The 24,017-nt window shown below is 39.5% G+C and overlaps 1 protein-coding gene across 1 annotated transcript; it reads left to right on the top strand.

Moving 5' to 3' along the window:
* Window positions 1-6,259: 6,259 nt before the first annotated feature.
* On the top strand, window positions 6,260-22,299 carry eps8a (EGFR pathway substrate 8a, signaling adaptor). Its single transcript, XM_030767671.1, has 20 exons — window positions 6,260-6,324; window positions 7,429-7,505; window positions 10,639-10,706; window positions 11,394-11,555; window positions 11,954-12,103; window positions 12,380-12,462; window positions 12,944-13,080; window positions 13,337-13,410; window positions 14,438-14,564; window positions 14,762-14,850; window positions 15,082-15,156; window positions 15,513-15,661; window positions 15,953-16,136; window positions 16,394-16,527; window positions 17,622-17,733; window positions 17,990-18,130; window positions 19,594-19,843; window positions 20,198-20,381; window positions 20,570-20,702; window positions 22,189-22,299. Exons 1-20 carry the CDS (start codon window positions 6,260-6,262, stop codon window positions 22,297-22,299), a joined length of 2,505 nt encoding a protein of 834 aa, XP_030623531.1.
* The last annotated feature ends 1,718 nt before the right edge of the window (window positions 22,300-24,017 follow it).

The following is a 24,017-nucleotide window of genomic DNA, read 5'->3' as shown; positions in this document are numbered from 1 at the left end:
GAGCTTGGTACTTTGAGCATTCTAACCTGACTGAATGTGACTAATTGTACTGCTGATTAGGTGGTTGTTTTAGTTTGGTGGTGCTGAGTGCTGATGTCATCTCAACCTGTCCACCTGCCGCTGTGACCCACAAAGCAAAGGCTGGCCAAGTCCTTATCAATCATTCATAAACCTCAATCAGCAGGTGCTATCTGTGCCAGAGATGGGCGCTCTCTCTCTCTCTCTCTCTCTCTTTCTCTCTCTCTCTCTCTCTCTCTCTCTGTCATTAGGTCTTTAGCTCTTTGGCTTCTATGATCTTTCACAGACAGCTGGTTTAGTGGCTTTTTGTGTGAACCACCAGAGTTGCAGATACAGCTAGTGGCAAGGGGCTACTAAGATGGCATGTGTGCCATCTTATGTTCTAAACACTCTTTGCACCTGACGTAAATGGACACTTGCTCATAGCCAAGACAAACTGTCAATCCTTAAAGCCTCTTCTTCATTCATCCTTCAACAATGAGCTAACTAACAGACAGCCAGACTATAGGTGGTGCAGACAATATTATTATGAAAAATGTTGTCTATCACTGGTATACCTTCTTTTTCAAATCTTTTTTCAAATATTAGTATCAATTTTACCTCAAAAGACATTCTCAAAAACACAAAGTGTGCAAAGCTTTCCCAGCTTATATAAATAAGTATATATGTATATTTAATTTTTTCCCCTTAAGAACATACTGGTTAACTGATCCATATTCTTTTAATACTTGCTTTGACTTTGAATTGCTTCACACACACACACACACACACACACACACACACACACACACACACACACACACATACATATATATAGTTAGTCTTTGGTGAAGTGTGATTGGTATTGTACCCTGTTTATGGTCAGACATCATCCTATGCAACCAGATTTGCATGTTCCGTGAACTAAGAGCACCATTTGCATGTATTGCTTAACAGGAGCCTAGCTGCTACATTGATTGTGGAAGAAACCCTGAGAGTGTGCCTTTTTCTGTATTTGATCTCATTAATCTCAGATTCTGGACTGTACTATACTGTAATACATGAGGCTTTTTTTACTCCACAAAATGCCCTTCCATGTACTCTCAGTAGATCTGCGTCTCCATGTCATCAGTGCCAGTGTGGACTGCTCCCCCATGGTCTCTAATAGCTCTGTGATTGGGCCTTTGTTAGCTCTGCTTAGGGCGTCCTCCTAAACACACAATCTCTGTTAGCAGGGTTTCAGCTGGGCTCTTAGCAAGCCCCTCTATGTTACAGCAGTTGTGCCCATCCGTATCCCTCCATGTTAACCAGTCTTTAGAGGCCACCATAAGCTCAGTCCTGGTCACTATTTATTACTAAAGTGACCATGGGAATGTATTGCTTGCACTTGACTGGAACAATGGGTGAACTAGATCTAATCAATCAGGAAGTTCTCAGTTTCACTTTTGTGAGAGTGAAACAATATGGCCTGTGACAGATTTGATCAGATATGGCTGAAACGTTAGATGTTGGAGACTGTCCTGCTTTACATGAAGTTTTTTTTACATTGAACTGCGTGTACCATTGATTTGTTCAATTGCTGTTATACTAACTGCATCAATATCTAACTAAAACAAAGCCATGTCTTATTTCATTGGCCATGCTCAGTTCTTTGCTCAGGTCACTACTGTATTGAGGATCTGTCTTTTACTTTGATCTCGTGGAATACACTATAAACTTTCTCCCTATTTAAATCAAACTCAATTATTTACTAATTGCACTGGTTGAATTACCCCCATGATGAACAGTACACCAAGGAGATGGATTACCTGAGGAAATCTCGTGGAACATCAAAATGTCACCTCTCCGCACAAGATTATTTTCTATGGTTGCATTCTATATTTATGATGATGTTTGTGAGTCACCTCTAAGATTCTAATTGTTTTAGGATTTGTCTTTGAGCTATTGCGCTCCTCAGATAAACCCACTGGCTAACGGCCTACGCTGTCTGACGGGAAAGACTAATTTTAGCACTGGCATTAGGCCTCAGTCTGCCACTAGGAGGTAAACTGATTCTCACTCTAGCAAACAGTATCCAACCTGATCATTAACTGTATAGTGAACATGCCTGTCTTGATACCTGTACAAACAATTGTGAAACAGCATATCAGAAGCCTGGAGTTTTGACTAATGCATGAACATTGTTGTTGTTGATGTTTTTTAAACAAAGTACTTTTTATGAGGGTATTATTTTTAGTTAATCCTCTTGTAGTGGGGATGTCGTGACTTGGAATTAAGGGAGACCTGAAAGTTACAGTTTCTGTATGTCAACAGAATGTTAATTGTGTGTTAACTGGATCTGTGTGTTAGCTGGTTGAAGTTCACCATTCACAGCCAGCTGCTAATGTGTCCTTGGGCAACAGCAAGATTGTTTTAGATTGTCTAATCCTGTTAAGTCCATTAGATGAGAGCATCCACTAAAAATGATGGAAGATTAAGAGTCCCTGTTTCTGGTTTTTATGTCAGTCTAAAATGTATTAAAACTGGCATTTTGTGATTTTTCTTGAAATTGTAGTTGTTTGAGGTCTTTTCGGCTGAGGTACATTACATTACAACTACAGGCAATATTAACCAGACCTCATTTCCAGTGGCTGATAGAGAGGCACTGCACCCCTGTGCTTTGATTTGATTAATCAGAGCAAAGTTATGCAGTATAGTGACACAGGAGCATATAGTATGTCTGGAAGTTTGGGAGTACCCCGAGAAAGAATGTGGAGAAAAGAAACAAACCAAATCATGTGTTCTGGTTTGAAATGAAAAGGACACCCATTTGTCAGCGAATGTAAAAAGTTGTTTATTTTATGATTGAGAGTAGTAGCTTGACATTTTGTATGGCGCTCTCGATAACCCCTTTTTAAAGTTGAGCGGATGGAGGCTGTTTGGCTCCCACACACTCACCCTGTGGTGTTACAGATGCTCAGCAGCTTCAAAGAGCCTCTGGTAGCCACACACAGGGTATAATGCTGGCTTGGGAACTCAGCGTAGAGAGATGGATATGTTCTGGTTTTCAACTTCTCTTTCTACCCTTTATTCAAAGCTTCTCATGCTTTTAAACAAAAGCTAACGGTGGAAATGTAGGACGTACCCTTGTTGGTGCTGTTAGCCAGGAGTAGCTCTGAGCGGATCCTTTTTCAGAGCTAAGGAGTTTAATTTCAGATTATATAGTTTGCAGCAAATTTATACTCCTTCTCAGTTTTAAAGACAAAATTATTCTAATTACTGATTTTTGTGTCCATCACATTTGTTGCAAGTATAATTTGTGCTTTGTAATTGCTAAAAATACACAGTACATTATTGTTATTAACACTGTGTATCACATATTTTAGCACCTGACACAAAAAGGTAAAAGTAAAAAAACAAAAAAAAAAACCCAAAAAACAATTTCACTGTTTAATTTTCAGCAGGATGAGAGATATATTGTTGCAGAATGCAGTGGCACTTAGACACATGACCATATCTTACCCATCATAAATTTGAATACTGTAGTTATCTTACTTAAATGGAAATGAGGAGCTGTCATACACCTTACGCAGTGGAAAAGGATAATAAAGGCCTTACCTTCTGAATCATCACAATGGGTGAGTCTTGTTTAATTGTTTCTCAAACCAGACTCTTGACACTCTAAATTTGCTAAGACATACGTCATTGCTCAAGTAAAGCTGTTCGCTAACAAATACAGTACAAGGCTATCGCTTAAATACAAGTTTAGTCTTCCATCGTTAGGATGTACAGAAACCATCATTACAATGAGCTTTATTGCATTCCTTCAGTCAAGGGCTAGGGCTGTTAGGAAGTGTTGTGGTGTATTTGTAATTGTAATAGAACATTCTTCAGATGTTACTCTGACAATGTCAGATGTGAAATGGACTTGCTCCAGAGGTTCATTCTGGTATCACTTGTGAAGTGAAATGCATCTGAAACAGGCTCTCTCTAATTATCATGCTGTGAATACAGTAAGAACTGTGTATTCTGGAAGGATATTTCCCTGCTTAACAAGAGATAAAGTAAGAGTGACCATGGGAAAAGTAATCACAAGGGTGGGCTGGACATACTAAAGTAGTGCACTACTGCAAGTTGTTCTGAATTCCCATAACCAAAGGGAATTCTTCCCACACAAAAACACACACACTTTTGAATTGCCTTTCTTAGAAAACAGAACATTGTGTTCCCTTGTGATGATTCTGAAGGAGTTCCTTTTAATCATTTTCTAATGAAACGACTATAAGCAGAGATTTATTGCTTTTTACAGTGAAGTGCTGAGGGTTTTGTCCTCTCTGTGTGCTGTTACCGTGGCAAAGAATCAGCAACATGGAGCTGGAGCAGCCTAAAGAATGTAACTGTTGAGAAATCTCAGCACTGTATGTTGTAGTGTACCTACAGTACAAATAATGATGCCGTTAACAAGAGTTGAATCAACAGAGGCATGCATTTCTTTCAGAAGTTTGCACAAAAAGAGCTGGAATACAAAACTGACCTGGTGTCCAGAGTATGGTGCATGCTCCATGGTGTTTAAACTGTCTGCTGAAAGAATTGCTGGGAAAGTTGTAAAATTTGTGACTGATAACTGGATAGCTGTATGGTTAACTCTTAGAACTGATTCTTCACAATCCCTGGGTCTAATTCATATCCCAAATTAATTGATCAAATTGTAAAGGAATACTGACCATTACCTTTATTACACGGTTAGTTTCTATCTAATCAGAATACAAGATGGTTCCAAACCAAAACCACACTCAGTCCCTGCACAGCTGCATAAAAGTGTCCACCTACAAGATTCTCTTTCTATAAATGTAAAAAAAAAAACCTGTTTATTTAAGTTCAGGACACTAAACCATGTGCCATGTCCCCAGAGCCTGGTTTGGTTTATTTGGTCTGGTTCCTGGAGACATTTTTTTTGGCTAATGGTGTTTGATAATTATTTCTTATTCACCTTCCAGTAGGACAAGCCGCTCCAATATCAGTCCATATAGTGAGCATGTTAACTTTTCTTTGTTTAGTTTTCATTGTTGTATATTACTAGTAATGAATTGTATGAAATAATCAAAGCTTTATCAGACCGGCTTCTGTTCTGTAAGCACAGATATGGATTTCTTGGCCTTGGTTATTCTTATCTGAGTTCTTATTTTGTGATAACTAATGTACCCTATTTGCAAACACTCATTTTACTCCATTAGCTATGGATGGCCTATATTTGCTCCATGAACTGAAGTAGCAAATTAGGCATAATTTTCTGTCTCCTGCAGCTTGTATCATTACATCTTTCTATAGTGCCCCTCTCTCCTGCTCTCTAGGACTTCCATCTCTTCCACCATTTTCCCCTGATCAGTAACTCAATTAGCTTGACCCACATGCATGTGGATCTGGGCATGTCTACATTCACATGCCCTGCAAAGAGTAAGGATGTGCCCAGTGGATTAATGCTCAGCTTCCAAACTTAGCACAGATTTAACCTTGAGATACGACAGTACATTTTCAGCTGTGTTTCAGGCACAGTATTTTGGCCTATGGCTCAAAGTGTCTGTGAGCGGTATGTTGTCATGACTTATGACAACTTGTTTTCTGTTGTGAGAGGGCTGTCATTTACTCAGATATGTCTTACATTAAGGATGTGCACTGATTTGACCTGATCCGTGCTTAGTCGGGTCCAAATTTTAAAAAAGAAATTAGAAAATGTGTACAATGTGTAAACTAAAACTGAATGGACCAAAATGGCTCCTTTGAAATAAAATGTATGTATAATTTAAAAAAATGCTGATTGTTGGAGAATTCCTCAAGTAAAATGCAGTTCTGCACAAGTGGCCGGTGTGAATTTACCAGAGCAGCAACGTGCTACCACATATAATTTCCAAGAAAAAACATGGCAAGGAACTATGGAATGCTGAAATGTTTTTTGCGCCATTCATTGGGTGTGGTGTTTGTCAAATTACAAAAAGGAGATATAGATTTTTTTCTGTTGCAAAATGCTGCTTGTGTTTTGTTGCAAAATGCTGCTTCTGCAGGAGAATGTAATATTCATTTCATCCAACCAACATTTATGCTAAACCTCAGTCTTTCGCTTCTCTCAGCGTGTAGGCATCTATGAATTAAATGAACGTGTCTAATGCTTCTTTGTTTTACTGAGGGATAAAGAGTGTCATTCTGTAGAAAGCTGTAGAAGGTTATGGTAGTTATTCATTTTATGTTTTTTTTCTGATGTAGGTGATTTTCTTCTGTAAAATCCAAGATGAATGGCTATGCTGCCCCCTCCTACCCCTCTGGTGGCTTTGGCTCCTACACTTCCCAGCTCAAGTGAGTGTTGGATCACAGTCAGCACTGACACACATCTGAGTCAATCTTTATCTGTCTTTCTAACAAATTAAAGTTAGTGGAATGTATGTACTGATTCTTACAAAGCTGTGATGACACTTGATTTATTCATGTCATCCCTTGTGTGGAAGAATGAATTTGTTTGTAATACAGGCCGAGTTCTATCACTGCCTAGCGTGTCTACTTCGGTCCAATGTTCAATCCTTCAGCCTAAGTTAATCCAGTTATTTAATTGTCCATGCTCATTTCCAAAGCTTAGTTTTAAATAATTTTCCTCTGTAGTTATATGTGTATGAAAACATGCCAGTGATGACATTGAAAGGCTAACTGATAACTGAGGTTTGACCTAAAACCTCCTATCTACTGAGTCACTGTTGACTTTTGCCTCAGTTGCACCTCATTCAAATGTCCTCAAGGATGTAACTGAATTGAATAAAATTGAATCCGAGGAGTAATCTGTGTAACCCTCAAGGCTTTGGTTTTCTACACTCTTTGGTATGTGTGGTATTTGATCTCATGAATCCCCTCCAATATTATTCAGGTAGTATTTTCAAAATAAAGCATTAGAAATCCAGTGTTAATTCATGATTATGCCACAAATTACCTTGTATACCACAAATTACCTTGAGAATTAGGTAAGAGTATTGGTAACTTCAGAAATATATTTTTTAATTCAAGGAAGCAGCTTGGTAATTGAGCACCCTCAAAGGTTGAAGGTTGCATGCTTGTTATCTATGAGGGTCATGTAGAAATGTAATTAAAGCAGTTCAGTTACTGAGTATTGATTCTACAGAATCATGTGGCCACGCTGTACAGGTGTCCTGGTTAACTACACCCTCTCCTGAAAATGCCAGCTGTTTTCATTGAACCCATCCATTATTCAACCCTCTCCCAGTTACTACAAGCCAAAGAGTCAGGAAAGATCAAGTGTCCAGATGACTCAGTAGCAGCAGTGATACCTGCCCCTCCCCTCACCCACCCCCAACCACACACACACCCCACCCACCTCCTGAAGCCAAAGAGCACTGACACTCCCTCTGTAAACAGAAAATGTGTTGCTAGGTTCTTTCTGTTTCTCTCCTGCAGTGGCCACACCTCCCAGTCTCCTGAGCTTCCTGCTCACAACACTGCCACTAGTAAGACCAATGCTAAGGCTCTGTATGGTGAGTGTCCCTCAGCTTGACATCTGTCTGTTTAAGTGTATGTTATGTATGAGTTACTCCATAAAGAATAGTCCTGAATTGTCCGGTTCTGCTTTCACGCTAATTAACATAACTTTTTTCCTCAGTTGTCAGCTAACATCACCAGTTGTTTGGCTGCTTTAGGGAAAATATCAAGAGTATTTTACAGCACATATAGAGTCACATATAGAGTTGATACATGCGTATGTAGACCCGCTTGCATGATTTGAAGCAGTGACCACGAATGAGGGTCTATGATTGTGTTATTCACACTTCAAATCTTCCACCATTAGTCACCACTGGAAATCCCACAATAAAGACTCAGCCATTGTGCCCCCAGTGAAATGTTCACAGTGAAATGAGCAAATAAATACAGCAGCTTTGAAAAGATGCGAAAGGCAACTGATATGATATCCATAAGGATAGTCCTTCCATTCTGGTAGTGTTTTGCCAAGTGAGGAGCAGCATGTTTCTCTCTCTCAGGTACAGTCAGATCTTTGATACACAGCCTCACCCCAATGACATCTCAGTGCTAATTACCATCTTATGTCAGTTGCCTCTCTACTTATCTGCTAACCATATGCATTTCATGTGGTTAAAATGCTATGTGGCACCAAATGAGATGTGCTCAGGACTCCTGCTCTTTGAGATTCCATGCTGTGTGGTGCAGGTTTGTGATTAAGTAATCTATTTCCATGGTAATGCAGCCCAACGTGCAGAGAGATTTTCTCTCTTTTGGTGCATTGTGATATGTTGTTGTGAAACAGAGGATTTGTGTTGCCCCTTCTTCCTATTAATGAGGTGTTGCTAAGCCATGGATATTTATCACACCTCTTTTTTTTTCACGCTCACCAAAGGCGGGCATTACTGGTGGAATGAATAACAAAGAGACCTGAAATCAAATGTCCAATGAAAGACAATATCATCACTCACATTCACATAGAAGAGGAAATTGTTGTAAATAGTTTTATGCCCTGTATTTTGTTTTGTTTTTTGTTTTTTGGGGGGGGGGTATCTTTGTGGCACATCCATTGTCTCAAATGCTTAGAGCACAGAGGTTGGACACGCAACTGGCTGTCTGAAAGTCTCGTTCTGGCTGGCACCTTTGAAGGACCAGCTGTGTGTCTCCATATTTGGGCTCTGTGCTCACTGTGAAGTCTGCACTGTGATGTTCACTGATAGTCACTGAAAGGGCAATAAAAAGAAACCCGAGAAGTTTTTCTCACTGTCTTGCAGACAGCACCATTAGATAACCTTCCTATACTGAATCATATTTGCCAAGTGATGTTTCTCAGACCTCAGCTATACTTTACTATGTTTGTGTCTGATGTATAAAATGGAGGTGCACTAGAAAAGAATGATCTAGCAAAGACATTTGAAAGGTTTGAAGGTGTAAGCCTGACCTACAGAACGAACCTTTCCCTATGAAAATGTTTTAATTAATGTCGGTTTATGCTGGTATGGTCTTAGATCTGAATATTTACTCCAGTATCTTTTGGAACGCTATTGTAACCCTTTAGGAAAGATTCTTCCTCTTTTTGGCTCCCTTGCTCTATCATTTCATGGTCATTTCTTCTTTGTCCATCATGCATTCATCATCATGAACCTCTTTCTCCCTCATGGCACTCACAGGCACAGATGGAGTTTACTTCCTTCGCACCTCTGCCAAAAACAAAAAGAAAGGTAGAATTTACTGAGGCTTTGTGTGAACCAATTGTGTGGATCTGTTTCTTCAGTAAAACTAGTAAAATATAACGTTCAAGTGCAACACTGTAAAATATTGTGGTCTCTGTCCACTTTCAATATGGTGACTAGAGACATCAGAACTGGCTAATGTTGAAGATCAATATTTAGGGCATATAACCTTCTGCAAAGCCAAAGTTCATAAATCAAAGTAAAGTAAGCCCCCAAACAGAATCTTTAGAGCCATTTACTCAAGTTATTTTTTTATACAAATCAGTACTTGGTACAGTGATTAGTCTTAAATTTTTTAAATGCTTTCCATCTTACAATAAAGATGTCTTTGCTCCTGTCTTGTTTGAGTAGAAGGGATGCAAGTTGTATGTGTGATATTATAGTGGACACTATAAGGGAAAGTTATTAAGCATTTTTCCCAATTTCCTTTGGCTTTGTAGAGTTATTCATCTGGAGACACCCTACTCAGTATTTTTATCCCCTTTAAAGCGCTTCATTTAAGGAAACCCTTCTAGAATCTTCCTTATTTTCCCCCAAATGGAATGCTGTTTACTTAAACCTCCCTCCTCCTCTCTCTCCCTTTAACCTCCCTCATCCCACACTCAGACACACAGACACAGACACACACACACACACACACGCACACACACACACATACAGTAACAAAATCATATTTGCATTCCCTTACATTTACAGAAAACTCTCCCTCATTACTCCTCTAATCTAATCTAGTAGGATTTGTAATAGTTCCACATGACTGTACTTAGATGATCTGCTGTTATGAAAATGTTTGGTTTTCACATGCCTTCTTCAACGTTCCGTGGTCACTCCCTAAGGACTCCCATTTAGCTTCTCTCCAGCTGTGTGCCTTTTAACTACCTCCTTCAGCTATTTTGTGCAACACAGTTGATTTCTGTTGTGTCTAGAGACTTTTAAACCTGTAGAGATTGAACCTGTATACAGAGATTGTTGTGTGTTTCACATGTTTTCATCTGGTGTGTTCTTTTTACTCTATAGTTCCTCTATAGCTTGAACTTCTGACCCACATTAAAGACAGCTTTAGAAACCCACCCCTGTTCTTATCCAAGTTACTGATTAACAACGTGCGAAAGCCTGAGAGGAAAATGAACGTTTACATAGTCTTAAATATTGTTGCACACAAAACATGGGAGACATGTGATATGCACTTTGTCATGCTAGTTATAAATCCTCTTGCTGCCAAGATACATATGGGCCTATCCAGTATCTCTTAGATGGTAGTTTTGTTTGTAAATCAAGTCTATATCTAATCAAGCCACTGACACTTCCATTCTAGAACTGAATGTGAATTTATTACCTGTGTGGTGTTGCAATGCATGCCTTTCATGCATTGGATGTGTAACATGTTTTCTCTCCTGATATTTTGTCCTCATCCCTCCAGAACAAAGGAAGAACTACACAAAGAACAGCATAAACAGTATCACAGAAACATCGCAATACCATGTGGAGGTAAGACCAGAAGATTGATTTGGTTTCAATCAATCAAAAAAGGAGATGAACAGATAAGGAAAACGTGTACATCGGTTTCCCTTCAGTAAAAAATAGAAAACTTATTTGTACTTTCAGTGTTTGTAACTTCAGCCTCCGCTTGAATTTTTTCCTACTGAATTTTTTTGGAGTTTCATTTAATAAAAAAGGCAAGCTTGTTGATCTCTCGAATGTTCACAAACTAGAATACCCAAATCAGTCCTTCAGCACAAGCACGGCATCTACCTTTTTCAAATCTCATACAGAAAAAACAGAGGGCACACATTTTTGTTCAGGGACATTTAAACGCTTAATTGAAGTAATCAGTTGCTTAGCCATAAATTCACACTTATTTAATCATGGTAGGGCTGCTGCTCTGAGTTAAAGGGACAGAAACACACAGCAGCTTGGGCCTGATGTTCCCAGCTCAGTGAGACATGGATAACAGTTAAAGACAACAGCCTGCAGCCCCCTGGTCGCTAAGTCGGTCACCCTGGCATTGCACCACTGATTTTAAATTCTGATACATATACGAGAATGCCATTTACATGTGTGTGGAGTCAGGAATGGATTTAAAACTGCTGATTGTAACTCTAAGGCTACTGCAAATATTTGTGAATTTCCTGGAATAAACTTGTCAGTAAAACTGTATCATTGGAATCATTGCAGCATCTTACCACGTTTGTTATGGATCGTAAGGAGGCCATGATCACCATTGAAGATGGCATCCGTAAGCTGCGTTTGCTGGACGCTAAGGGGAAGGTGTGGACCCAGGATATGCTACTGCAGGTTGATGAGAAAGCGGTCAGCCTTATTGATGTGGACACCAAGGTGAGCACTACAAAGCAAACTGAGAAATAACAGTACGGGTGACCTTATGTGGCCCCACTGTGCATATGACCATCCCCTGGGTCCACTGTGTCCTCATGGAGTGACCAGAATGTTTTGGCAAAAAGAGGAAGGAGACAGGAACCTCTAATTATGGTCAGATTTAGTGCTGGGCATATTTAAATAGATACATTTGGTTTTAATAGATTATTTAGACAGCGTTTCAATTGAGCATCAACCCTATACAAAAATACCACATATAAAACACGTACCATATGATCAGTTTTTGTGTCAGCTGCAGACAAAATGAGTGTCACACGTGTCACTGCAGTGCGCCTGTATATATTTACATAATACACGTATATGTGCTCTTGTGACACCTACGTACTTCTTCCTATCAGAACGAATTGGAGAACTTCCCCCTCGGCACCATCCAGCACTGCCAGGCTGTGATGAATGCCTGTAACTATGACTCTATCCTAGCTCTGGTGTGTAAAGAGTCTGGCCAGGGTAAGCCTGACCTTCACCTTTTCCAGTGTGACGACATAAAGGTAAGCTCCACTCAAAATAGACAATCTCTCTGTGAATGCCTGAAAGACAGAGGAGAATGTGAGATTGTCTCCATGGAATTTAAAATGGAATATAATTGTGTGCATACAAATTGTTGGTTACCTGGCTATTGTGAATGATTATGCTGATAGATGCAGTAAAAATCTTGTGTATGGTAATGCACGAAGTGTGATTGCTCATTGACTTCTAATGACAGACTGTTTAATGAGAGCCTGACACAGTTTCTCTATATTTAGTGTGTAATTACTGTTCCACAGGCAAATTTAATCCAAGCAGACATTGACAGTGCCATCAGTGATCACAAGGGCGGAAAGGTCAAGAAGAGGCCGGAGGCTCTCAGGTAAAAAAAAGAGCTTAGTATCACGGCTATCTCCATAACATAAATGTTTATAGGATTTGTGACAAGTGCACAAGTATAGAAGAATTATGGCAACCCAACATATTATTGGACAAAGTAAAACTGGATGTAGTTTGAACTGATATTTTCTGCCTGTTCAGTAAAACCCAATTCAATCATTCTCACTTCATAAATTAACTGACCTCGAACTCACAACCTCACTGCTTACAAACCTGAGTTAAGTCTGTTGGTTCAGTCATCACTACTTCACTTATTCTATGTTTGAAGTCTACAGTCTCAGTCCTGCAGTATTATTGTGTATCAATGAATTATGTAGGTTTTTACTGGTAGGAAAATCTGTTTGATTTCTTTGACGCTGGAGCCACTGAAATAATGTTATCATTGCATCTCTGTCCTATTTTCATCATTGCCAACAGTCACCGCTGTTATAGTTACCAGCTGCCTCTATTCCTGTCCCCTCCAGGATGATCCTGAAGAGTGATGGAACTATTCCTCCGCCCCCTGCTGCCCCTGCCCCTGAGCCACCAGCAACTGTCACTCAAGTGGATGTCAAGAGCAGAGTGGCAGCCTGGTCAGCCTGGGCCAGCGAACATCAGGAGTGTAAGAACAAACAAAGCATTATGGACAATGAGCTCCTTTTTCTGATATGGATAGAACATAATCCTGAGCTCAGTAGAGTTCTCCAAGAGGAAACCATTAAGACCTTTTTCTGAAATCTGAGACTAGAGTTTGGACAAAGAGCGTCTCTTTACTTTAAACCTCTTTAATATGAGTGAAAGGTAAGTCCGACACATTTTGTGTCAGAGAGGGAAAAGACCAGCTTTCTTTGACGCGTTGATGCTTGTGTTGTCTTTAGACGATAAGCAGAGGCAGTACTCGGAGCAAGACGAGCCTCCGGAGGTGGTGGCTGCCAGAGTGGACAGAGATGTGGTGGGTTTTTATCAACCTTCATTATACTGCACTTCCCTTCTCAGAGCCTGAGCAGATCACTCTATCCTAACAGAGGAAAGACAGCATCCGCTCATCTGTTAGTCTCATCTCTCATCTCAGTGTGTACCCTGTTAGCTTTGGAGAGAGCCTCATCCTCAAGTCCTGCATTATTATCAGAGTATCATTCCTTTTTCAGAGTGTGTTTGTTTGATGAACTAAAAAAACCTGATCCAATTTTTCCTCAGTAAGGAATTTGATTTTACCTGAACGGTTTCAGACTTTGCTTAGATATAAGAATGTCGTATGCACATGATGTAGCCAAATACCTTATTAAAAAGTTTTCTCACCCCCCCCCCCCCCCCCCCCCCCCGGACTGTTTCAGTGAAGGCCAATTTGCTTCCAAACTGTATTTCAGAAATTTTAATTGTATAACTGCTGCAGTCATCTGGAAGTGGTCACCCTCCATCTTTGAGTTGAACGGTTTCATTGCGCTATAGCTGTCCTTTACAGCGGGCATGCATAAGGATGCTTGCTCTAGTTTGCCAAGTCAGAACGGATTCATTCCCTAATTGGCTACAACAGGGTCTTTATATGCAGCGGCACTAACTTAATTTTCTGACCAGAAGCACCTCAGAGCTGAAATAGACACTAATGCCCATTGTGACTTGGCATATTTATTCCGTGTAAATAGCTGAGCTATCCTGATTCGAATTGGTTGGTTGGATATTCTTGTTTATACATTTCCTGTTTGAAGTAAACTATGACAAGTACCTCCACTTTCTACTATTGGATGTTAGAGGCTCAAGACATGATATGCCACATATTTGGGGAAAAAAAAGTTTCAAAATAAATTATATGCAAGCATATTGCAGAGGGGAGAAACATTACAGACCATGAAAAATTAAAATAGAGGCCTAAGATAGTTTTCCAAATATTGACCCAGATAGGATGGAAGTGCTGTTTAATTTGATTATTTTATCTTTGACAACCACACAAATGTTTAATTAGAGTGGTACTCTCATTACAGCAAATCCTGAATCACATTCTGGATGACATTGAATACTTTGTCACCAAACTTCAAAAAGCTGCTGAAGCATTCAATGAACTCTCAAAACGGAAGAAATCAAAGAAGAGTAAAAAGAAGGGACCAGGAGGTGGGCATTGATTTTCTGTGTGTGACATTTATATCAACACCTCTCTCTCTATAGAAGGTCAGACTTATCTGCTGAGATGAAACTGTGTGATATATGGCTTAGGATTCCTTCCTGATGAGTTGTTTGTAAAAATGTTGTTTCTGTCTTGGATTATGAATAGAAAAAGATTTTGAACTTCTTTCCATTTTGTACACTAGAGGGAGTGTTAACACTAAGAGCCAAGGCACCAGCACAGGAGGAATTTGTAGACTGCTTTCAGAAATTCAAGCATGCTTTCAATTTACTGGTAAGCATTGATTTGTGATTATGTTGACAAAGTTGTCTTTGGGATTTTAGGAATTTCGTTTTTTCCCCTTTTTGATATTTTTTGGATTTTTACATATTGCCAGTCACAGTCACAGGTACATTTTAGTATGTTGTTAAAATCCATTTTAACGAATACTTGGTTTTTAAACTTTTTGAGGTATGCATTCCTCTTAACTTGGACACAATGAGTTTTTTTAAATATTGATTGCAGGCCAAGTTGAAAAACTCAGTTCAGAATCCAAGTGCAGAGGATCTGGTGCATTTTCTCTTCACTCCTCTTAAAATGGTAAGATGATTAATCTTCTCACATTCTGGCATCATTAGAACCAATTTAATTTCCATTCAATTTTATTGGAAATCTGCCTTCTGCTTGGTTCTGACAGCTCATTCATTTCTTCATATTATAGAAAGTGAAAGTCTCATAATGGATCCTCTAAATCCCCTCAATGTGTTATTATAGCTTGCAAGATTCTTTGGCTATTGAGAACAGAGGAAGGCAAAAAAAAAAAGTCTGGTTTGATACAACTCCATTCATTTTTGTCTGCAGAGAGCAATGTCGTAAAGCGTTTTAGAGAATTGTATTTGTGAAACTCCACTGATTGAGGAGAGATCATGGCCTACGGCTTGTCTGTCTCATGCTAGGTGGTTCAGACGTCTGGAGGAGTGGACCTGGCTAAGAGTGTCATTGTGCCTCTACTAACCAGAGAGGCCATTGACTTCCTGCACTCAGCAGGCACTGCTGAGGAGAGACATTTGTGGGTCACACTAGGGGATGGCTGGACCAAGTGCAGGTAGTCCCTATGTAGAGTCCTTATGTGTGAATTATACCTCAACTAACAAATAAACATACAATGACTGACACTTTCATCCCCTCTCTTTCTCTCTTTCTCTCTCTCTCTCTCTCTCTCTCTCTCTACCTCTCTCTCCCTCTACCTCTCTCTCTGTTTTGTTTTGTCAGATTTAGACACAAGATCTTAGTTTAGTTTTGTAGTTGGGAGGACATCAGAAAATGATGTTCTTTTTTTTCTATTTTTCTCTGACCGTGAATTACAGCACCATGGCTTCCCTTTTCTGTCCACCAGGTTAGAATGGCCTAAGGATCATTACTTCCCACCCCACACACTTCGTTTTCGGGATGGCTGGGAGCCACCAGTGCTGGCTTTTGTGGGGAACTCACGTGAACAAGAGCTGAACCAGCTGGCTCAGACCTTGGCCCATGCTGACGTCCAGAGGCAGGAGGAGGGGGTGCACAGAATGCCCCAGGAGGTGAGGCTGGGGCCCACAGAGGACCCCACTAACACTACTATAATATTCCCATTTATCTACATGACTACAGTTTTACCTATTGACACATTACACAGATAAGAGCACTACTCCTACAGCAGACTATAAATTGTCATTATACTTTTTCATTTTGGATTTAACCATTTGAATTTTATGAGCCAAATATTATATGCAAAATGTTATTGAAGAACTTGTCAGATAGAAATACTAACATGTTTTTGTCTTTCCTCTTTCTTTAGCAACCCAACATACAAGATTTCCCTTCAGCAGACGGGTATGCTTTCAGTAACACTGCTTACAAGAGAATGCATCTTCTGGACCAAGACATGGCGGTTGCGGCCTTTAAACAGGCAGTCAGCCGCCACGTAGATAGGTAACACACCCCCAACTGGGGACACCTGACTGGGCATCAGGCCCTGGAGAACTGTCTCACTGTAAGGATTCATTTCCATTCTTTTAAGCTCCCCCTACTGGTTGAAATCTCAACTTACACTTTATTCATCTCCTATTGGCTGTGCTCTTTAGAAGTAAATTTATGTTAGAAAAGTCAACCAGCCAAGATTTAGATACTGTCCCTGGTGTCTGTGGTGTGCTTGTGCTCTCCCACTCTGCTGTGCTCTAAACAAGGTCAAGACTTAATATGCTCTAATTTTCTTGCCCATTGGCCATCAAATTAAGTTTTCTCCTTGCTGTTGGCCCTTTCTTGCAATTATCTGTCTGTCACTGGCTCTTCGCTTTCAATTTTTTAATCAAATGGATGACACTTCCATAGGCTATGATCTTCTTACTCCTGTCTTGAGTAACCATAGTAACCACTGGGCAACCTCTAAATTCTTTCGGTAGATTTTGCTTCATCTTAATCCCTTTTGAAAACGATTCTGAAACAGTTAATTGTCTTTTAGCTTTCTCTCTTTCTTCTGACTATGGAAACTGATAGTGGGACACTTCTCCGTGGCTGTGACAGTCAATAATGTAGCAGTCAGTACTCAGTGTGTGTGACTCATGAAGTACCGAGCATATTCATTTGCATATTCATTTGTTATATAATGATGACTGGAATTGAATAGAAATGTGGAACTAGATTGGAGTTTAGCTTAAATTTGAACATGTAGATCTGCTGTTAATCTGTGTGTTTTAGCTTTCTGAGTTTCTCTCCTGCAACCTGGAATAAACTTTTTCCATATCCAGTGTAGTATATGTGTAGTATGGGTATATATATCCTTGTGCTTTAAGATAGATTGTATGTATTAGTTAGCTAAATCTAGGACACACAAATAGCCTTAAGAGGTGGTGTATTTAAACACGCCTAATTCTGTGCCATTATCACAAGCAATGGCTAACATAAGCAATGCCTAATCTATCCAAAGAGGGAAGTGGTTGTGAGAAACTAAAATCCTCTTTAAAGGGACCAGGCAGTCCTGTGTTTTCTTTTCATTTTTTAATACCTGAATATTGCGTTCACCACAGGAACTATGAAGCGCATGGCAGAGGCCAACCGAAAAACTTTGCCAAATCCAAGTATGACTTTGTAGCAAGAAATGGCACTGAGCTGTCCGTAGTGAAGGATGAGATGGTAGAGGTACAGTAGAACTTTCTTTATATCCTTATGGTATCATTACTCACCCTAACAGACATTTTGCCTCAAGAGTTTATAGCCTTTGTTGATATATTTTTAGCAACTATAAAAAAAAGACCTCTTCTTGAGGTAACTGTTTAGAGCTATCCACTCTCTAGAATGTTATGGTAATATGACATTGGACACCATCTTTATAAATGCAGAAGGATTCATCTGTCATCTTCAGCTCTCCATCTAAGCTGGTATTTGTGTCCTTTAGGTACTGGATGACAGGAAGCAGTGGTGGAAGGTGAGGAATGGTGCAGGGGTTTGTGGGTACGTGCCAAACAACATCCTGGAGATCACCAGGGCCGTAGATATGACAGGCAGAGGAGAACCAATATACAGCCATACCATTCAGGTGAGTCTTGACTTGGATTTTGAAAAATGTAATATTGTCACATTATACAATTGTCACATGCTTATTCTTTGACATATTTTAATGTCTGTGTTGCTTTTCATTCATTCATTCATTCATTCATTCATTCATTCATTCATTCATTTATTTGTTCGTTTGTTCATTTGTTCGTTCGTTCATTCATATTGATGATTTGGTTTACAAACAGTTGTATTCTCAGTCATATGCTCACTTAACCATCAAGTAAAAAAAACTGATTTGGAAAAATCATGAAGAAAAATACAATCAACACCTGTTTATAACCTGTGTGGTTTCTGAAAACATTGTGATCCTTTTTGGTTTATTTTCATGTTATCTGCGTATCTTTTCACATAACTTTTGGTTTTGTTTTCATAACATGCTTGTCCATTTCTGTGTTTATGTCCATTTTTTCTGCGTTTATGTAAAGCTAATGATGCCAAAGAAGGAGTTTGAGTTGTTTAAGGTAGGGCTTGGCTGCCTGAGTGCTGAGTCTGGCTCCAGTTTCCTGCTGTTGCTTCTGCTCTACCTTTAGTGTGAATTGCTTCCCCCTGATTGAGATTCTACATACTGTGTGTGCTGTGCTTAGATTAGAATGTACAACTGCTGTGAGGAAAAGAATTATACCAAAGTGCAAACAAGTCATGACCATTATTCAAGAGATGACAGTGTAGGCTGTACTAAATTTCTGCTAAATGACTTGAGTTCCCACTTGTGTGTTTCCTTGAGCAGGAAGAGGAAGAATTACCTTGCACTCTGTGTGTTCTCGTTAAACTAGATGTAGTTGTACGTTGTTATTGCTAGTATGGAATTTTATCGCTTCTCAAGCCACAAATTGTCATACTGAACCCAGAGGATTTATGTGAAACCACATGAATCAGATAAGGAAGTAGGCAATGGGTACACCATGTTTACATTTAAATATTTGTCGTTATATCCTGTAATGAACTGAATTATCTGAAAAACATGATACGGTTAAATTCATAAATAATTTAAGTCCAGTTGTGACCAATAAACAGAATCCCATTTTCACTGCATGTGTTATCTGAGAGAGAGATTGCTGTGTAAAGACTGTGATAAGTCATCACCATACTCATTTGATTCTTTTATTCCCCTGCAAGCAATTACTGGGCGAGTTAAATGAGGTAATTTCAATAAACTTGAAAAGATTTTGCTTTCTGAGTTTGCTTTGGCAGCCATACTGATATATCTGTCCTGAAAGCCAGAGTGCAAAAAAAGAACTAGCAAGTGCTGAGTTACATTTATACCAACATTTAATACAGTTTGCTTGATGACAAGTTTAGGGTCTGTCCTAGAGTCAACTTCATGATATTCATGATAAATCGTATGTCATGTGCCAGCTAAGGTTTTTTTTTTTTTTTTTTTTTTAACTCTGATTACATTAAAAATGTGTAAATGCTTACATTCTATCTCTGTCTTTCACCCAGAAGCAGAAGACAGACTATGTGCCTAAGCCAGTGGTAACGCCCATCCCTCCTGCTCCAACGCCGCCTCCTCCTGCCCCTGCTCCAGCACGGCTGCCCACTCCACCTGCCCCACCAACATCTGTGCCCCCACCTGCAGACCCACAGAGGGTCTCTCCCTCCAACGTCAGCCGGCAGAACAGCAGTAACTCCAGTGACAACGGCAGCATAACCATGAGAGAGCACCAGAAAGATCGCCCAGCTCCAGCAAACCGTACGTAACCATTTTCGCATAAGGACACATTTATTAGGACGGTTCAACCTTTTTAACTGTGCCTTTTAGTTTGTAAATGCATCTTTTGTAAAACTGTGGGACTTTATGTCTCTCTAGCATAGACCATATCTGCAATGGTTTTGTTCATGCTCTAAGTATCAGATATTTGTTCCTTCTTCACCAATCTTAGAGGATAGTACAGCTGTTCTGGAGGATAGCATGCCTCATGTTCTGTTGGTCAAGCCCTTCCCATTTTCATCCATGCAAATTGCTGTTTAGCACATCAGGGAGATCTAACTTTCCAATACATGGTCTTTGAGGTTGTAAAATCACCTTTTGCATTGATAATGACAGGAAGAAAGTCAAACATGGAGGAGGTGCAAGATGAACTGATGCACAGGCTCACCCTGGGCCGCAGCGCACAGAAGAAGTTCCAGGCGCCACCGCGAAGCACAAGCCTGCCAACTGTCAACATCACCTATGACTCCACCCCTGACGAAGTCAAAGCTTGGCTCCAGACCAAGGGCTTCAGCACTGTGTAAGTGAAACAAAGGACACATGGGAACGGGGGCTGTCTATGCCCAGAACTGAGGCACATTTTAATATACATAATCTCAAGGCATTATGAGATGGATACACACATAAAACAGTTGTATTTCTTTTTCCACTGTCCGTTAAATGAAGTCATGAGATGTGATTTCTGTGTTGCCTGTCCTGTCTCTGTAGTACCATCAACAGTTTAGGGGTTTTGACAGGAGCCCAGCTCTTCTCTCTCAACAAGGATGAGCTGAAGACTGTGTGTCCAGATGATGGGGCTCGTGTCTACAGCCAAGTTACAGTCCAGAAGGCTGCACTTGAGGTGAGTGCATTTTCGTACTTTCTTATCATTTTTGGCTTCTCTTGCATTCAAGACGTGTTTATTGATTTGACTGACTCGTATTATTTTAATAATAAACCTCTTCTAAAGCTTGAGGTGTGACACATATGGGTATAACATATGCTTCAGGACTCAGATTTTTTTTCAGTTTATGTCCCCCAACTCTGGCAAGGTTGCCTCTGGTTTCTGTGGTATCTTTCCTACCCACAGGTTTTCTTCTGACTTCCCCTCTTGATCTTCTAAATTTGCTCACAACCCCACTAAGGTATTGTGTATATCATAGATAGGTAACTCTTCTCTGTTGGCCAGATTTCAAATGTCATTTATAATAATGTCAGACTTACCTTAAGTAGAATTTTAATATACAGCTTGGTATTTATTACAGTCAAGCCTGTGGAACCATTATAGTGTGAATCATTTCATCAGTCCCTCTCGTGACCCGACAATTCAGAAGATGTGTTCTGTAGAGGTGCACATTACAAATTTTATTACTGATACTAGGAGTGGCTGGATACCCCTATATTTACATATTCAACACTTGTGGCAAATCTGACCAACAGAGAGATACTAGTAGCATGTTAATTTAGGATAGGTTATAGGTAGCAAAAGATCCCAGCAGTATATGACATTTGTCCTGTGCTGATGTATATAAGCGCCAAAAGTAGCTTCACTCCATCCTGTCCCAGTCTTCCCCACATCCTATCCCTGTCTGTATACAGTCATATATTTATGTTTAAAACAATCCATATTCCCATGTATTTAAATATGGAATTTAAATTTTCATACTTGTTTAGAGGCTTACTAGCATTTTCCCAATTCATTTAGAATAACTTGCCTTCACTGTTTTTGATTAAAAAACCCCTATTATCTCTGCTTTGTGGACTGTCTTAAAGCACTGAGTTGTTTAATTCATTATAGTGTATGCCGTGCGGCACACATTTTGACCAATCCTATTTCTTGCTCTGTCTTCTCCTCCTATGCACAAAAGAATATTTCATTTTGGGCTGTATTAGTTCAGGTCACTTTGTTAAATTAAACTTAATATATCATTCTTCAAACATTTAAAAGGTCAGTGCAATACTGATGGGCACTAACCCTTTTGTATTTCATGCCTCCTGCTGTAAACACTGAATATTGACTTTCCCTGTCCAGATTTAGGTACGGTTAGTGTTCAAGAATTTGATCTTTAGTCTCCCACCAACATCTTTAGTAGTGAATGTGTTTAAATGATTTGACAATAAATGTGCATCTAATCTGTCTGAATCCAGTTTATATCAGCACTGCAGCCTATTCATATTCTGAAAATATCACTGAGGTTTTTAATCTTGATATGACAGACAGGCAATATTGAAAAACAGCTGTTTTGGAGGAGAAATTATCAATGACATCTTGAACATATTGGAATACTCCCCAGCATACTGACTGTCTACTCCTTATTCTCCTTCTTTTTTTTCTCCTTCCATCTCAGAGGAACTCTGGGTCAGAGCTGCAGGAGATCATGAGGAGAAGGCAGGAGAAATTGGCAGCCGCTGCTAGTGACTCTGGTGTAGAGTCCTTCGATGAGGGGAGCAATCACTGAGCCCTTGGGATTTTTCCACACCTCTTCCTTCCCCTCGACTTTCATCTCCTTGCATTGTCATTTCCAGGACGCTGCAGAACGGGCCCAGTTTGCAGCTATTATGCGCCGTCGCCAGCAGCTCCTGGACCCAGCAGAATATTCTGGAGCATACAACTCGGATGTAGACTAATTGCTGATGTGAAAGTCATGTTGGCCATCAGTGATTAGTTATAGATTTTGTATACTACTACTATACAGATTATTACTTAGGGGAGTAAACCTCATTGGCTAATAGAAACGACTGGATGGCTATTGGTGTCATCTAGCTTAGCTTCCAATCAATTCTTTGGACATTTATGTGTTAACTATACTGACATCAATTGCCATACATTTAAAGTCAAACTGACTGAAAGGGCTACGCCTATGGATGACCCTTGATTTCAGTTACTTGTGTTAGAATTTTGCCTTGTTTGCTAGCAATCCATCAATGTGAACTATCTGATGACAAATGAAAAAAATCCCAAAATCTAGGGTTTGAGATAGCAGGTTAGAGGGCAAGTACAGCATGTTGAAAAAGGCTTTTTTTAGGCTTAAGTGTCCCCCTTCATCTGTCTGTGTCAGACATAGAGTAGTCGTGCTTGTAAGGTGAAAGTATGTTGAATCTTTTCAAATGACTTTTATTATAAGCAGACAAGGACACAGAACGGAAAACTGATCGGATCTCAAATTCTTGGGAAATGTCTTTGGTTCTCTAAACCATGAAGATGGAAAAGATAACTGTTCATCCCAAATACACTTATATTGTACTATTTGGTTTGTAAGTCACCCAGAGTGTTGTTAAGCCACAAATAGGCAATTCACATTTTTCTACAGGAAAAACTGAGGCATAGTATGAATGCTCTTAAAAAGCTCAAAATGATAAGATTTTAGTCCCAGTCTGTCAAAAATACTCAAGGTAACAAAAAAAGCATAGAATATTTTGATTCAATTATATATCTTATGAGAGTTACCTGTCATTGGGTAATAATGGAAATATGTGGTATAGAGAGAGAGAGAGGGGAGAAAGGGGAAGGGAAGAGAAGAAATCATTTAAGAATATCAATGTAAACATTTATGTTTGCTGGCAAAAATGAATGTGATATTTATATACATGATTGTTTTGTATTTAAGTGCAATGCCAAAAGAGTACATTTATATTGCTCATGATTATAAAGTGCAAACAGAAAGAGCCGGAAAATGTGTCTCTTTTTGTCATACAGTAAATAATGCCATACAGATTTACATGCTAGTTTTACCACACTGTAAGCACTTTACTGAAGTCTCATCTTTCTTATAGAGTCGTAAAATGTGCAAAATCACTTTCAGAGTAATCCCTTAACCGTTCAGTTAACCAATCCAAAAAAGCTTCGATTCATAACATTCAACCAACAATAGCAGCCTGTAACAAGTCAATTAAGTCTGCCTTACACTTGCATAGTTTACCATTCACATGGCATAAGTTCAATAACACTGCTCTTTGCAAGATTTGACACTTTTAGATCCCATTGAGAAAACACATGGAAATGGAACCTGGGCCAAACAAACACAGCCAGTACATTTGTCTAAGTACTGATGAGATAAATAATGTTCAGCCGTAAAGTCTGTACACGATATCTGTATTGATTGATACATATGTGTCATTATGTGGATCCCTTTGCACGGTGATCTCCGCAGCCCGGGATTTAGGACACCTGCTGGAA

This window comes from Chanos chanos, chromosome 1 (genome assembly GCF_902362185.1).
Source record: "Chanos chanos chromosome 1, fChaCha1.1, whole genome shotgun sequence".
NCBI lineage: Eukaryota > Metazoa > Chordata > Actinopteri > Gonorynchiformes > Chanidae > Chanos > Chanos chanos.
The sequence above is the reverse complement of the archived record's forward strand: the minus strand, read 5'-3'. Positions and strand labels throughout refer to the sequence as shown.